Source organism: Pinus tabuliformis, chromosome 9, assembly GCF_031772625.1.
Source record: "Pinus tabuliformis cultivar Carrire ecotype Pingquan chromosome 9, CPIR1, whole genome shotgun sequence".
Taxonomy (NCBI): domain Eukaryota; kingdom Viridiplantae; phylum Streptophyta; class Pinopsida; order Pinales; family Pinaceae; genus Pinus; species Pinus tabuliformis.
This window is the reverse complement of record NC_142307.1, coordinates 1,990,733,362-1,990,750,989: the sequence shown is the minus strand read 5'-3', so window position 1 is coordinate 1,990,750,989 and position 17,628 is coordinate 1,990,733,362. Positions and strand designations below refer to the sequence as shown.

The window sequence follows — 17,628 nt, the reverse complement described above, 5'->3', positions numbered from 1 at the left end:
TCTCATCTTTTCTCTTATTGGATACCATCTTGATTTAATTGAATCTATCCCATTAATATTTATACTTGCTAATTAATCTATAAATTCAACTTGCATCGAATGGTAATTTCCTTGCCCTTCATCTCCTAGAGCTTGTTGTCTTCAACAAGTTTTCCTTTAATAATCATATTTACAGACTACCCCCCATAGCTTACCTAGGAGAGAGTTGGGAATAGGTGACAGCCCCTTCTCTGAGTGTTGCACCTTGAAGACTACACCTAGTGGGGTTAAAAACTTTCCCCACACTTAGGTGCACATCTTGGACGACAACAAGTAGCATGCCTAACGACCTCAAAGCATCGCACATGAGACCCAGTGATGACCAAAAAGATCCACTACCATTCCAACAACTAATGGAGATGTCTGCACTTTGTCCCTTCTCTCATTGGGCCCCTCATTATTGTATTCCCACACAGGTGGAAAAGAGTCTTGAACCATTGTTATGAAACTTTTGTTGAGTACCCATATCCCTACCTTGATTGCTACTATAACTACCTTTGTGAAGCATTTGAGCTCCTCAATCTATGATCTACTGAGATCTTCGTCAAGGAAGATCAAATTGGGAAGAGATAATAGTTTACGTTTAACTCTGAGGGCTTAAAGTCGATCAACTATAGACCTAAATCACAGGAAGAGAGTGGAGTCGGATGCAAGACAAGCTCTATTTAGGGAGTTCTCAACGAGGTCCAAATTACGTTTAACTCTGAGGGCTTAAAGTCGATCAACTATAGACCTAAATCACAGGAAGAGAGTGGAGTCGAATGCAAGACAAGCTCTATCTAGGGAGTCCTCAACGAGGTCCAAGTTATCCCTAAGAAACAAGGTCCCGCCTGACATGGGTTCTAAGTACGGAATAGGTTGAGGAGGACCCCTCATCTTGAGGTTTAATTCCCGTGCCCGCCTAGTACACTCTCCATTAGCTTAGCTTGTATTACTTCCTCAACTACTTTCAGAGGAGGGGACAATAGATCAGAGCAAGAAAGACATAGATTGAAGCTCAAAGGATTGAAAAATATTTTGAAGGCAAGCACAAAGCCACCATTGTCCAGCGACCACAAAAGTTGGAAGGCAAATTTAAGGAAAGCAGGGAGGCCACAAGCGGACCCAGAATTGATGAGGAATTGGCACATATTTCCTAGATTTAGGTTTCTCCAGAAGAAGTAATAGCAAGCACTCATTAACTTTGGATCTATATTGGCATAGAAAATAGCAAATTGCATGTCATCTAGACTTTTTGGAGGAGATTAGCAACCCAACACTACAAGTAATTAAGGAGGACTCCACCAATTGAATGACAAGTACTACGTTCTATTTCAAGCCCTTCAAGGCTCGAGCAAAGCTATAAAGGAGTGGGAGAGGTAGATGGAGAAGAACAAGCACAAGGAACACATCTCCTTGGATTAGGATGCAAAGTAGCAAGTGGAGGCTCGAGACCAATTTTCCTTCTGCAACTATATCTTTTATGGTTTTCTACAAAGCTGTTGGAGGGTACAAGCCAAGTTTCCTTCAAAATGATTTTTTTGTGTGTATGATAGTAGCTAAAAAGCATAGGCCCATACGTAACAAACTTTGTTTTCTTAGATTTCATTTTTGATTTAGAGGCATGGGGTCTAATAGCATAGAAACAATCCTAAAAAAAAAATTGAAAAAGCTCAAGCTATGAGCTTAGCAAGCCATGGTAGAGGTTTCAAGTTAGAACACCTCACCTAGAACTCTCTATCATGTGTGTAACCAATTTTTTGCCACCTGTAATATAAAAGAAATATTGCCCTTACATAGAAAAAAACTACATGATATTACATTGAGTACTTCAACATTATTAAATTGTTAAATCTTTACATAACATACAAAGGCTTGTTAGCCCTGAGAGTAAGCTCAATTGGTTGATACTAATGCTACCTTGACATTGTCAATAATTCGTCATATTGTGCATGCCCCTAGTTTAATTCCCATGGGATTAGGTGCACTAAGTCTACGTCATCCACTTTATAGTAGGTACCATCCTCACAATAAGGGGGAATGCATGGAAGTCCCTAGGGAGTTATTTCCAGCACAAAAATTCATACAGAGGCTTATACCACAAGACTAAGCATATTCTAGGCCTACAATCATAAATAGATATAATGGATGTTTAACGAAAAAATCCTAAAAACTCTAGAGATAATTGTCATGGTAGGAAAAGAGTTTATCTAAGAGAACATCCCAATCATGGAAATGGCCCAAGATCATCAACATAAACAAACAAAAGCAAAAGAAAAGAGACAAAAGGCTAGATCGGCAAAGCAATAAACCTGCAAATATCACAGTGCTTGAATCCACCTCTTCCATGAAATACGCATGGTATCTCTGTTTTGGACAAAATGGCATGTCATGATTAGAAGCAAATTTGAGGTAGCATGCAAGCTTATCATACTAAAAATTGAAATATCTGCATTGTCGCGCAACTATAGTTGATCACAAACAAACATAGTGCAAAATAATTTATACAAACTCTGTTAGAATAAATTCTAACTACAGATTTCACATAGCAGCAGGTCATGCAGATACTAATAAAAATGCAGAAACATTTCATACATTAAAGAATAAGCAAGAACCCTACTACTATTAATGAATCAATTATCCCTTTCAAACTAAATATCAAATAAAAATTACCTTGCAATAGTACTAATCAATTATCAATATTAAACCTATTTTGCTATGAATATTGTATGCTCCAATGTAAATAGGAAAAGAAATATTAATGTTCTACATACATTTTTGTCCCTATATTTACCAAAAACAAAAGAATTACGCATGCTTTAGCTTTCCTTCTGGAAAATGCATCTTATATTACTGTTATGTAACCAAATCATAATAGCACAGAAACATAAGAAAAAGCAGATCAGCGACTAGACAATAAGCAACTTTGATGGGGTAACCTCCCTTTACATCACATAAATAAACAATTCTTGGATGATTCAAATGACAAGACCTTCTTGGTATATATACGAGTCTAAAGGGTCAAAATATAATTAAGGCCTACATAAGAATAATAATGTAAGGGCTCAACAATAACAATAGTGGGTTTCTATGGAGCACAACAATAACAATATGGGGGCTACACTAGTATTTTAGGGACCTAACATGCCCCTCTCCTTCAAAAAAGTGTCCTCAACACTCGAGTAGTTCTGAATGTTGTTGTATGAAATACACATCCAAACGTTATGTAACTAGACCATAATAGCATAGAAACATAAGAAAAAACATATCAACGACTCGATAATAAGCCACTTCGAGGGGGCAACCTCCCTTTACATCACATAAATGAACAATTCTTGAATGATTCAAATGACAGACCTTTTTGGTATATAGGAGTTATAATTAGGGCCTACATCAGATAAATGAACAATTCTTGGATGATTCAAAGGACAAGACCTTTTTGGTACATTTAGGAGTAATAATTAGGGCCTACATAACAATAATAATGTAATGGCTCAAAAATAACAATAGTGGGTTTTTAAGGGTCACAACAATAACAATATGGGGGCTACACTAATATTATATGGACCTAACAATTACATTATTGAACAAAAAATACATCAAAGTATACATCACATCATACACATAAATAAGTTGGGCTGCAATTATATAGACTACCTCTCCCTAAAAGGGGAATGAGTGTGATGCAGGAGCATGAGGCTTGAAGACAAAAGGCTTCGAATTTATTCCAAAAATACAAAAAAAGTTTACAAGCAAAGGAGTGGGATCCTTTAGCTGTCAATTTACAAAGTTTTCTAGATAGGATTTGAGCTAGGATTTAGGGATTGAGTGATTTTGTAATTAATTCAAGTAGTTTAGATTTAGTTGAGATTCTCGAGGAGAATATCAACCAGATTAGATATTGTTTAAGATTAGGCAGATTCGATCCAGTGATTAAGGATCTGATTGTTAGAATGAAATGGTATTTATGTAAGTTCTGAATGATTGTAAGGGGATTTTGACTGATTTTGGCTGATTTGGCCGTATAAGATTAAGTTGCAGAAACTGAATCTCTGTGTGTGTAACGTGTATAATTGGTCAATTCCGGATGTTGCATTCCTTCGAATAGTATCTCTGTGTATTATTGAATTTCAGTTTGGCCTGAAAATTTAGAGTTCTGTATGATCTGGTGTGGTCGCGTTTAATTCCTCTTTCGCCGTGTATTAAGTTAGATTGAATGTGTTTCGAACCACAGAGCTTTAATTAACTAAGCTTCGAATTACAAAGAGTAGAACTCAACCTGGCGGAAGTGCTAAAATCATAGCGGAACAGAGGGAAGCCTGACAAATCGTGGTAAACCCGGAAGAAGAGTGAGAGTCGTCCAATCTACAGATCTAATAGAACTAACGATCATCGCGCGCCAATAAGCTCGTGCGTTAGTCAAAGAAGAAAAGCGGTTTTATCAGAGAAGTTGTTTATCGAGTGAAGAAAAAGTGGTAAGCGGTCTTTTGGAATTCTAAGTGATTCCATTAATCAACCGACACGTAGCACTCGGGTGGAGAGAGAAAACCACTTTATCGGGTGGGTAAATATCGCGCAAGATCTTCGTCCAATATCATTGTTAACCGTTGGATCAAGTGTGCTTTGATCAACGGTGGAGGATCACCGATTAGTTTCGTTGATCGGGTGAACCATCAACCGTCAGATTGAAGGGTAAGATCAACGACGGAGAATTAACGCGATAATATTTGTGAAAAAGCAGACGCGATAAGGAAATAAACCAAAGTTTGAATTCCTTTTGATTCCGTGGCAAATGAAAGGTTTGTCATATTGCGGGTAAAAATTAAGCAGTTCGGCTAATTTAGCAGAATAGCCAAGTTTGGAGGTAGATGACTGATACTCCAAAGGAAAACCAAGAAGAAGTTCCACCTAAACTTGCAGAAATCGTTTCTGGATTTGAATGATTATCCATTACACCTGCACCCAGGCCACCATTTGTGGTATCAGAGCAGCCTACTAACACTGAACAGGATTAGAAAAAGAAATCCAACATGGCTTTCAGAGTTCGAGGAAGAAGTGGTGGTCAAAGAAGATGACAACCAGTTGCAAATGTTGAAGTGTTGGAAGCAATGCAACAAATGCAAGCTAGATTGGAAGCAATGGAAATGGGAAGAGATGCAGATGCTGGAGATGTCAGTGAACCTGAAGTTGGAGCTGCAAAAGATGAGGAACCTGCAGATGTAACTCCTGAAATGAGATTCTTTAAGTCAGTATTGAGATCCACATCCAAGCCTAGACTTGAAGTTTCAATCTACACAGGAAGCTTAAGCCTTGAGGAATTGACAGACTGGATAAATGACATGGAGAAATTCTTCAATTATGAAGAAATAGAAGAAGGAAAGAAGGTGAAGTTTGTTGTCACAAAATGAAGGGACATGCAGCACTTTGGTGGGATGGAGTGCAAGCAGAAAGAAGAATACTTGGCAAACAACCAATTAAGAATTGGAACAGGATGGTGGAAAAACTGAAAAGTAAATTTTTGCCAAGTGATTATCAGCAAACATTATGTCAATTTCATTGACATTTTCCCCACTTTGTCAGCTGAAAGGAGAGACAATCTTCTTCAAATTATTTCTGAACTCCCCCCTTCAGGTGTAGGGGTGTTTCATTGGTGTCTCCCTCGTTCAACTTCATGAGAGTACCATTTTCATTTTTACTATTGGTTGCATTATGTGTGATTGAATTCGATTGTAGAACTTATACAATCTTCTGATCGTGGATGACCATTCCCAGGGATCAATCCATGGATAATTTATCTTTAATTTGGTTGATTGTTGTTGTTTGTTGCATTGTGCTGATGAATTTCTTCCCATGGCTTGATGATTGGTTTGGAAGAAAGTTGAACTGGATTAGGGACCACTTTGACACTTGAAGTTGGTTGGATCAGTGACTTGGAATCAACATCTTTATCTTCATCTGTACGGATGAAAGACTTGGAAACATCACTCTTCTGTTGCAACTCATCTCTTTGAAGTTGCGACTCCAGTTGAAGAAACTCAATCATTTCATATGCATGTTGAAGATGCACTTGAATAGTAGCAAGAGTTGCTTTGTTGATTTGTACCATACCTTCATTAGTTGAGAAGATCAAATTGTTAAAAATCTTTAACCACTGAATGCTTGTCAACATGTGAACTTGTTGGAACTCACGCTCGCTTGCTTTTAATACTTGTTGGATTTGTAGAACTCGCTCACTTGATGTTTGATTGATTGTTGCACGCTCACTTGACCTTGTTTTAACAATTGATTGTTTGAACTCACACTTGCTTGCTTGGTTGTTTGAATGACACGCTCGCTTGCTTTGTTGTTTGAATGACACGCTCATTTTCTTTGTTGCTTATTGCTCACTTGAAGAATAGAATACTAGAATTCACACTCGTTTGATGATGATTGCTTTCTATATGGTGTTGGGTCTTGAAAATGTCATTCATTTCCATTACACTTTCACTATTATGTCCATTATATCACCTCCATTTCACTACTATGTCATCACATTCATCCCACTTTCATTATCATTGGGCCACATTTATGTTTTTTCAAACTTTATTAATTCTTAGCCTTTTTAAGTGAATTTGTGGTTAAAAATTAGAAAATAATGTGCATATGCTTATACCTAACAAGTGGGTTGAGATTGTTGACATGTGTAGGTCAAAAGGAGGCTTCTAGAAGACCTTTATGTGGCACTCTAAGGCCAAATTCGAATTTGAGTGGAAAGAATCATGGGATCATGAGGATATGTGTCACATCTCCTAATTGTATTGAAACTCTAAGAATACATGTGTCTTATCAGTTCCTATTTTGATTACGACTCTAGAGGTAGAGGGAGAGATTCATGGACTCTCATTAATGAGATGGTTTCTCATCTTTTTGTATAAATAGGAGATCTCTCTCCTTCATTTGTTAGCTTGTTAGTTCTTGAACTTAGCTTGGCTTTTTAGTTCTTTAGCTTGGAGTTCGTAGTTCTTCCTTGATGGCTTTAGAAAGCTTTGGAGAGTTTTTGTTGTACTTTGTGATTTTGAAGAATTTGAATAAAGCTTTGATGTTCTCAACATGGAAGTAGATGTCATGAAGCATATTAGAATGTAAGGCAGAGTGGATTTTATTTTGTAATTTTGCTTTGATTTCATTCATATATGTCATTTTATTGCTTTCAAGTTTGATAGTTTAGATTTTCCATTCATGCAATTTTAATTCATGCAAGTGTGTTCAACCGATTGATTGTAGATTAGTTTTTCTTTACATGTTTTTGCATCAAATAGTGACATGAGATTTGCCTCTCTGCTGAACTTTTTCTTAAGCTTTTCAATTTCAGTTATGCTTTGATTTCAGTCTTATTTATTTGCTGTTGTTAGTTAGTTTAGATATCAAATTTTTCATGTCATTTGACGTTATCTTCAGAGTTTTTAGTTAGTTTAGATATCAAATTTTTCATGTCATTTGACGTTATCTTCAGAGCCATGGCTTAACCCCGAAAAGCTACTTGGCGAGCTATCGGATTATGAGTGAAGTGATTTGATTTTACTTTCATCTCTGCAATTAGATATCAGGTTCTTCATATTATTGATGTTATCTCCAAAGCCATGGCTTAACCCCGAAAAGCTACTTGGCGAGCTATCGGATTATAAGTGAAGTGACTTGATTTTACTTTCATTTGCAAGTAGGTAATTTAGATATCAGGTTCTTCATGTTATTAACGTTATCTCCAGAGCCATGGCTTAACCCCGAAAAGCTACTTGGCGAGCTATCGGATTATAAGTGAAGTGACTTGATTTTACTTTCATTTGCAAGTAGGTAATTTAGATATCAATTCTTCATGTTATTGACGTTATCTCCGGAGCCATGGCTTAACCCGGAAAAGCTACTTGGCGAGCTATCGGATTATAAGTGAAGTAAATTGATCTTGCTTTCGTTAGTCTGCAATTTTTGGTTTGTTTGAGTGCAATAGTTTAGATTTTATTTCTGTAATTAGATGGGCAACAGAGACAGTGATTTCATGATCAGTATTTCATCTTTTGTTTGATTTAAGTAGCTGCATATTTACATTCTTGTTCAAGTATTAATAGCATGTTTTGAGATCTTTTGAAGTGCTAAGTTTTGGAAGTTACCATAAGGGACATAAACCTTGTCTTGAAATCTACATCCATACTTGACCTTTAAAAGTATTCTTAAGACCTTAGAATAGGATTTCCATTTGCGTTAAACACTTTAGGAAACCAACAAGAACAAAACCCCAAAAACAACATAAACTATAAAACAACGAAGTAAGAAAAATGTTAACTAAGCACATATGGTGCACCACACTTCATCAGTTTACGATACCCAGATTGATAATTTATGTAGAGCAATTTAAGACGTTAAATTGACTAGACATTTTGGCGTCGTTGCCGAGGAAGTGTAATTAGGAGACCTTATTTCTTACATCTAAAAAAAATTAATAATTCTTGAGTATGCCCTCCTCCTGCATTTTGTGTGATCTGGAGGATCAAAAAAAAGATTGTTATGTAAAAAATAATAATAATAATAATTTCTTGAGTATGCTCTCCTCCTGCATTTTGTGTGATCTGAAGGATCAGAAAAAGGATTCTTATGTAAAAAAAAAAGAGGAGACAAAATAAAACTTCATCATTTCAATTGATTCAATAAAAATAAATAAACAAAAAAAAACAAAAAACAAAAGAATAAATAAAAAATAATAATGAAACCCAACTGCTTTGATAGGTTCAGTTGTCCAAGATTGATTGGTTATGGTTTGTAGTGGTCCTCAAAACACTGTCATGTTTTAATAAGATTTTGCAAATTAGCTGCGGAATGCAGCCTAATTCTGCAACTAACTGTGAATTCCGTAGCTAATTTCAAGGTTTATCAAGTTACAGGCATCCAATGAAGAAACCGACCACATGGGCATCTCCGGAATTGTCCCGACATGGATCCTATCCTAGTCACCCAGCCCAGATTGATAAAAAATCAGCTTAAGACCTCAGTCAAAGTCCTGTTTTTAGCATGTTTTCCTTGAAGTCTTTGCTGCCTGAAATTGAAAATCATTAATCCTTCTTATAAAATTTCACAATTTCAGAGAGAAAAAAAAAAAAAAAGAAAAAAAAAAACCAATCAAAGGCTATCCCCAATTCCAGTCTCCACTGTGGCCTCAATAGAAAATCTGCATTCCTGTTTGAAGCTTTGGCCTTAAAACAAACCTGCAAGAACATTTAAAAAAAAAAATCAAAAGTGCAAATTCAACAGATAGAATTGCTTGGACTGTTGTAAAGAAAAATAAGATGAGGAAAAAAAAAACTCTTGTATGGCTTTCAAAATAGTGTTTGCAGTTTCCTTGGGTTGGTGTTATGAATTGCTCTCAGGCAGATATCAGCAAAAGTGTTGAAATGGTTGTTGCAAAACGAAGAGAGCTGGAATATTTTTCAAATAATCCAGATCATAAATGTATAGCACACAAAATGGGATTAGAACATCTTGCGAAGATGCTTTCAAAGCATCTTGAAACTGTAATTAAGTTACCATCCCGGGCCTTCAGTCATTTACCAACAAAACTATTGTTGATATTGAAACAGAGTTGAGTCGACTTGGAAAACCGATTGCTTATGATGCTGGAGGACAATTGTATGCCATTTTGGAGATTTGTTTCACTAATTCATACGCTGAGAATACATCTAAAAACAATTTTTCTCTCAGAAATTCATTTCACAGCCGAATGCAGCAACTCAGGAAAAACGTAAAACACTGAAAAACGTCAAACTTCAACTGCACGATCTGGCCAAACGGAGACGAATTTGGGAAAAATAAAACATGGGTTTTTTCGCCAATAGGGTCAATTAGATAACCCAAAAATCGTTTTAAGAAATTCGTGGCAGTTTGAGAGAATTTCTCGGTTCTCTGAAGCCTCTTTTTGCCTGCCGCGTGAAGAAAAACGGATTTTAATTAATGAACAGGCTGTGATTTAATTCGGCAAGGGAATTCTGATTTAGGAATCAACTATGTGCTGGCATCTAACCTTACTCCACCACGTCTCCCGCCCTTAATGCCTCCCGTCTTTAATAAGCTTGCACTTGACTCTCACACCTATTTAGAGACGTATCCCAATTGAACACGACGCTTCTCCATTGCACCCATTTAACGACTATTCCTATGTTCTTTCATTCTTGTAGGTTACTTGGCATTGTACTCACTAAAATAGCGGCACAGGAGTTGGTACTTGTGGATATTGTCTTCATTGACAAGTGTTGTGTACATGTTTTACTATGACGTGCCTGGCAGTCTAACTATACTTTCAGCCAAAACTCTGCAATGAAACGATCTCTGTCAACTCGTAATCCCATGAAAAACACTAATCGAGCTCATGACTATTTTCCACTTCGTCTTTATCAAACTGTACTTATAGCTAGGTTGTATTATATGCTTTGGTTTCACCTCGCTGAGATTGGTCCAACCATTAAATCTCTTGAGCAGCGAGTATTTGACATCATAATAAATGACAAAAATATACATCAAATATCCTTAAAGAAGTGGGGAGCTTTGCTGCTATTTGGTGGCAGTATACTGTAAGCAATTTGAATAAATCAACAATTAGTATACAGCGGAATCCAGTTTCTAGAATTCCTTTAATCAGTAGTCTTGAGATTGTCTTTTAGCTATGGAATGCAGCCTAATTCCGCAGCTAACTGGCAATTCCGCAGCCATTTTCATACTTCTATAGGTTATAAGTGTCAAGAGACGAAACAAACCACATGGATAGCTGGGAAAATGTCAGTACATGGATGGTGTCCTATTCATTTGATCCAAGTCGATGAAAAAGACCTCAGTCGAAGGGAAGTCAAGGTGTGTGTTATCACTAAGTCGCCACACTAAGTTGCCGCATGTCAAGAAAAAAAATTGAATCAATGAAATGAATAAGTTATTTGCTCACTTTTCTGAAGGTATTGATTAATTTTGGACTGATGATGAAAGATGAATTGCTAACTTTTTATTCAAGATTTTTAGCTGCAGAAACTGTGCACATTCCGCAGCTAAAGTCCAATTCCATAGCCAAACATCAATTTGCAGCTGAAAAACCTCATTGTTCAAATTAGCCTAACTTTCTCATACAAAATCAGAATTTGATGATTAAAGTATCGTTGGAAAGATCTCAACAAAATCTACACAATGAGAAATCCATCATTAGAGTTTGAAATGACAAATAATGAAATAAATTGTTGAAAAGAAGCAACATTCAACTTGGGGCACCAATTCCAAAGCAAATATAAATTCTTTTGATTTTTCCTTTGAGAACTTGTTTCGCTAATACAAATTCTTAGTTTTGTGTGTAAATATCATAACTAGAGAGATTGATCACCTCTCTCCTTTGAAAATCTTACATTCCATTGCAGAAGAAGTATTAGTTTTTTTTGCAGGTTTCAGAAGAAAGGACAAATGACTACAAGAGAATGGTGTCTCTCTAAGAGACCAATTTGTTTCATAAGAGGATGATCAGCAACAAAGAGGAAATATGCTGATGCAAAATCAGATCCAAACACTTGAAAAGCTTTCAGATACTATTGTCTCCATCACGTCCATACCTCATAATAAACCATTCACCTCATTTCACTCCATATTTTCCATTTACATTCACATACACTTTCCATCTCTTTTTGTCCATTTATAACCCACAAATAAAAGCAAGAGGCTCATTCACATGCTTATTGCCCATTGCCATTTCTGCTCTCCATTGCCATCTTCCATTTTTATCTTCCCTTTCCTGTCATTTTCATTTCGCAAATAAGCCCTGCTTCAATGCAAATTATTGAGTCCATAGTCCTTTGAGTCTAAGTTCCTTGTAAAGACACATTGAGGCTTGCATGCCTTAATTGGAAGTTCTCATGCTGACAAACAATGGGAATACATTAATGTCCCTTATTCATCAGATCTTCTAGGTGACTCGACATCGGCAAAACTATTCGTACCTAGCAAGATGTGTTTGGGCATCTTGACTCTCATTGTCATCAATGGTGAGAGTTCTCGTGTTGACTAGTGGCATCCATCAATGGCCACTAATTCAACAATTTCCTACTATGTTCGACATCAGAACATCTTTTCACATAATAGGAATTGTGCCAATGAGTTTTGAAGACATGAAGACTATTATTTTCAGCATTTTGGAGCAGATTCAGCAAGTTTTAGTAGAAGCAATAAAAAGTCATCTTAACTCTTTATCCATGACTCTTCTTGTTCAGCCACTTGAAGAAGAATATGATCAGAATTTTGCAGCCACCACACATACAACTCACCCATTCCAAAGGGTAAGTTAAAGTACGTCATTTTCTAACTTTTGCCCATAGAATTCCATAAAAAAAGCTAGAATGATAATTGTTGGAAAAACATTTCTCTTCCTCATTTCATAAAATTGCCAATACCATCAGTTGGGGGGGGGGAATACATTCATATTGATATCTTGTCATGTCCATATTATATTCAGGAGCCCACATACTTCCAACATATATTAACTATTACATTGTTATTATGAGCATACAATGGCTTTTCAAAAAGTGCTTAAAGAATAAATTAGATACAAACAAAATCATGGTTGTCACACAAGAACCAACCATTATGCAATCCAATAAATATATACTTTGCAAACAATAATCAAAATATCATTATACAAAGTTCAAAGATCAAAATATAATGCAACAACGAAAAAAAAATGATTGTAACACAAGAACCGACCATGTTGCAATTCAAGTAAAACACTTTGCAAAAATATGAAGTTATCAAATGATATCATGCAAAGTTAAGCCAAAGCTCAAGGATCAAAAGAGTTAATGTAATATATATTGCATGAGGACATGCAATAACTTCAGTTGGGGGCATGTTGGGTCTTGAAAATGTCATTCATTTCCATTACACTTTCACTATTATGTCCATTATATCACCTCCATTTCATTACTATGTCACCACATTCATACCACTTTCATTATCATTGGGCCACATTTATGTTTTTCCAAACTTTATTAATTCTTAGCTTTTTTAATTTGTGGTTAAAAATTAGAAAATAATGTGCATATGCTTATACCTAACAAGTGGATTGAGATTGTTGACATGTGTAGGTCAAAAGGAGGCTTCTAGAAGACCTTTATGTGGCACTCTAAGGCCAAATTCGAATTTGAATGGAAAGAATCATGGGATCATGAGGATATGTGTCACATCTCCTAATTGTATTGAAACTCTAAGAAGACATGTGTCTTATCAGTTCCTATTTTGATTACGACTCTAGAGGTAGAAGGAGAGATTCATGGACTCTCATTAGATGGCTTCTCATCTTTTTGTATAAATAGGAGATCTCTCTCCTTCATTTGTTAGCTTGTTAGTTCTTGAGCTTAGCTTGGATTTTTAGTTCTTTAGCTTGGAATTTGTAGTTCTTCCTTGATGGCTTTAGAAAGCTTTAGAGAGCTTTGTTGTACTTTGTAATTTTGAAGAATTTGAATAAAAGTTTGATGTTCTCAACATGGAAGGAGATGTGAAGTAAATGTCATGGAACATATTAGAATGTAAGGTAGAGTAGATTTTATTTTGTAATTTTGCTTTGATTTCATTCATGTATGTCATTTTATTGCTTTCAAGTTTGATAGTTTATATTTTCCATTCATGCAATTTTAATTCATGCAAGTGTGTTCAACCGGTTGATTATAGATTAGTTTTTCTTTACATGTTTTTGCATCAAATAGTGACATGAGATTTGCCTCTCTGCTGAGCTTTTTCTTAAGCTTTTCAATTTCAGTTATGCTTTGATTTCAGTCTTATTTATTTGTTGTTAGTTAGTTTAGATATCAAATTCTTCATGTCATTTGACGTTATCTCCAAAGCCATGGCTTAACCCCGAAAAGCTACTTGGCGAGTTATCGGATTATGAGTGAAGTGATTTGATTTTACTTTCATCTCTGCAATTAGATATTAGGTTGTTCATGTTATTGACGTTATCTCCAAAGCCATGGCTTAACCCCGAAAAGCTACTTGCCGAGCTATCGGATTATAAGTGAAGTGACTTGATTTTACTTTCATTTGCAAGTAGGTAATTTAGATATCAGGTTCTTCATGTTATTGACGTTATCTTCAGAGCCATGGCTTAACCGCGAAAAGCTACTTGGCAAGCTATCAGATTATAAGTGAAGTGACTTGATTTTACTTTCATTTGCAAGTAGGTAATTTAGATATCAATTCTTCATGTTATTGACGTTATCTCCAGAGCCATGGCTTAACCCGGAAAAGCTACTTGGCGAGCTATCGGATTATAAGTGAAGTAAATTGATCTTGCTTTTGTTAGTCTGCAATTTTTGGTTTGTTTGAGTGCAATAGTTTAGATTTTATTTCTGTAATTAGATGGGCAGCAAAGACAGTGATTTCATGATCAGTATTTCATTTTTTGTTTGATTTAAGTAACTGCATATTTACATTCATGTTCAAATATTAATAGCATGTTTTGAGGTCTTTTGAAGTGCTAAGTTTTGGAAGTTACCATAAGGGACATAAACCTTGTCTTGAAATCTACATCCATACTTGACCTTTAAAAGTATTCTTAAGACCTTAGAATAGGATTTCCATTTGCGTTAAACACTTTAGGAAACAAACAAGAACAAAACCCAAAAACAACATAAACTATAAAACAACGAAATAAGAAAAAGGTTAACTAAGCACATATGGTGCACCACACTTTATCAGTTTACGATACCCGGATTGATAATTTATGTAGAGAAATTTAAGACGTTAAATTGACTAGATAGATGGCTTTCTTGAACTTGCGTGATTGATTACTGACACGTTATGCTTTTTTGAATGTACTCACTGAATGTACTGAAAATAAAATAAAAATAAAAATTAAAAAAAGGGAGGAAGGGTGTCGAACACTGTCGAAAATGCACCAAAGAAACAAATGACAAGTTCAATCTTGATGACTCAGTTGAAGACTTACTTGACTTAATGTATTCACCTTAACAATTCAAATTAGGGTGTCGGTTACAACCGAGAATGCACCCGTACAATTCAGTTAAAAATTGTGTATTTGCAAGTGATACAAAAAGTGTTGATGATGTGGATGTCGTCTTGGCTTGAAATGTTTGATTTTGTAGTGTCCTTAACTTGATTCCTTTGATTACATGATGTGAAATGTGTTTGCTTGGAAGATCATCTTATCAAGTTGATGATGTGATGCTTTGTGCTTGTGTACTTAAGCCTGATTACAGAAACTTGATTAAGCGTTCTTATACTTAAGCTTGCTTATGTGCATGTAGTTGTTTAAGCATAATACAAAGAGATAATTTGAACACAAGTCATGCATACGCATTCATTACACACGGTGTACCTAAGATCCCCTTATTCAATTTCGGGCAGATCTAGGACACAAGCACCACAAAAAAATTATGATTTTATTAATTACTAGAGTACATCATTCTTCAATGCCACAACTTTGTCGTGGAAACTTCTCAGTGAGAATGTCACACTTGCAAACTTTTGGAAGCAAATTGTCTTCAAAAACTGCCTGCACTGGTTCAATTGCTCTCAAAGTAAAATATTACTTTGGATTACAATAATGACTTTTTCTTTTAAAAATATTCCCTTATCACTCCAAATTTACAAAATATACGCCTTCTGACTCCACAAAATCAATTATTACTCTATTACATAAAGAATTACAAATAGTCCTTATCTCTCCAAAATGTACAAAAATCACTTCTTGCTTCTCACTCCAAAAAAAAACTTATCGCTCCAAAAATAAAATACCTATAACTCCAAAATAAAAATTTCACATTCCAATAATGAGCTTTATCTTTCAAAAACTCCCATTTAAAATAATTTCATAAAGTTACTTTTTGAATGAAGTGAATTGAAAAGTGAACTTTTATGGATTCACTTTAAAAATGAAAGATCTCCTGACAAATCAGAAATATTGCTCTGCAATACTGGAAGATGAAGAATTTCTTCTCGGCCAAGCTTAGGATTCAATCTCGTTGCCATCGATCTAAAGCTCCTGCACTTTACAACTGGTTGCAGAGGTGAAATGGGGACGTGTTTGGCACTGTAGATAGGGATCGACCTTTTATTGGTGTCACTGCAGGGAAACAATGCAGTTGCTGCTACATATGAGTTCAAAGTTGGGGGACTGGATGCATGGGCCCTCCCCACAGGTGGTAGAACGGATCTATACCCCATGAGGATTCAGTAATTCGAGTCACTAAGGCAGCATATATTAGGTGTGATATATCAAATCCGATAGCAAATGATCACCAGCGTCCTAGCTTTCTCCTTCCACGACTTCTGAAGCTCCGAATGTTTAAAATCCTCATCCAGAATCTCCAGTCTCTCAGTGTTGTGCTCAGCAAGCAGAATACAGTACTGAAAACTAAAAACTAAAATAACTGGAGATTCTGGATGAGGATTCTCCACTGGAGAATTCCTGAGCCAAGACTGAAATTAGCAAAAAAATTCCCAAAATATTTTTATATTTTTTTTTATTTATTTTTTTTATCTTTTTTTTACTGAAACTAAAATTTTGATGTGGGAATTAATGTTTAACAGGCTTTAATGTTCATCTCTGGTTAGCATTTTACATGGTTGAAGCACTTTATCTTTCGGAATTTTAATTGTCGGAGTATCATTAAGCCATTAAGCATTTATTGATTATCTCGCATTTGGTAAAGGTTAAGCTTTGTTTGAGTTGATTGATGGTTAATGATTGTTAATGAGCCTATATTTCTGCAGCATTTGACAAGTAATCGTTTAATCATTTATCTCATAAGGCACTGGTCCATTAACCTAAATAAAATCAATTAAGTGCTTGTTTCCCCTCGTGTCTCCCAACCCAACTGTTTCACAGTTGGTCATTCATTTTCCCATAGGATCTACCCCCCTTAGCCGCAGGAGACAGGCTTAAACGGAGAGATCGGGGATCAGAGTGACAGCCCCCGGTCTGAGCGTTGTCGTGACAATCTGTGCGACAACAGGCCTCAAAGGATTCTCATTGAATCCATCAAGGATCCCCTCATCCCATATGTATCTAAACTCAAAACTTCAAAAGAAATCTATGACAAATTGGTAGAGTTGTATTCTGTAAGCACTGCTGGAGAAGTCATCTCATTAAGACAAGAACTCTACAAGCTGAAGATGTCTAGGGAAGATCAAATAATCTCATGCTTTATGAGGGTATCTGAGATCTGGGATCAACTACAAGATCTGGGAGAAGTCATGTATGATAGTGAAATGACTACAGTTGTATTAAATGCACTACTGGAGGAGTGGGGTAACTTCACTTCAAGTATCTATGGGAAGAAAGAAGCTACTCCATTCTATGGTCACTATGCGAGATTGAAGAATCTAGACTAAAGGCCAAATCTGATGTGGGAGCAGGTGAGCAAAATCAAGCTTACGCTGCAATGACAAGAATAAAGGGACAATTTGGAAAGTTTGGTCCTCAAAAAAAGAAAAAGAACATGGATAAAATCCAATGTTATGCATGTCAAGAATATGGACACTACAAAAGAGATTTTCCTAAGATCAAGGAGGACAATAGCAAAAGAAGAAGAGAAGAAGCTCATA

The 17,628-nt window shown here is 35.9% G+C and overlaps 1 protein-coding gene across 5 annotated transcripts in view; it reads right to left on the bottom strand.

The window, feature by feature from the left end:
* The window catches only part of LOC149157005 (uncharacterized), a 407,149-nt gene that overhangs the window by 309,972 nt on the left and 79,549 nt on the right, over nt 1-17,628 (bottom strand). For all 5 annotated transcript variants that reach the window (XM_089445507.1, XM_089445506.1, XM_089445505.1 and 2 more), the window contains one exon: nt 2,331-2,385. In XM_089445507.1, the coding sequence (XP_089301633.1) occupies nt 2,331-2,385 (55 nt within the window). The remainder of the gene's footprint in view (nt 1-2,330; nt 2,386-17,628) is intronic.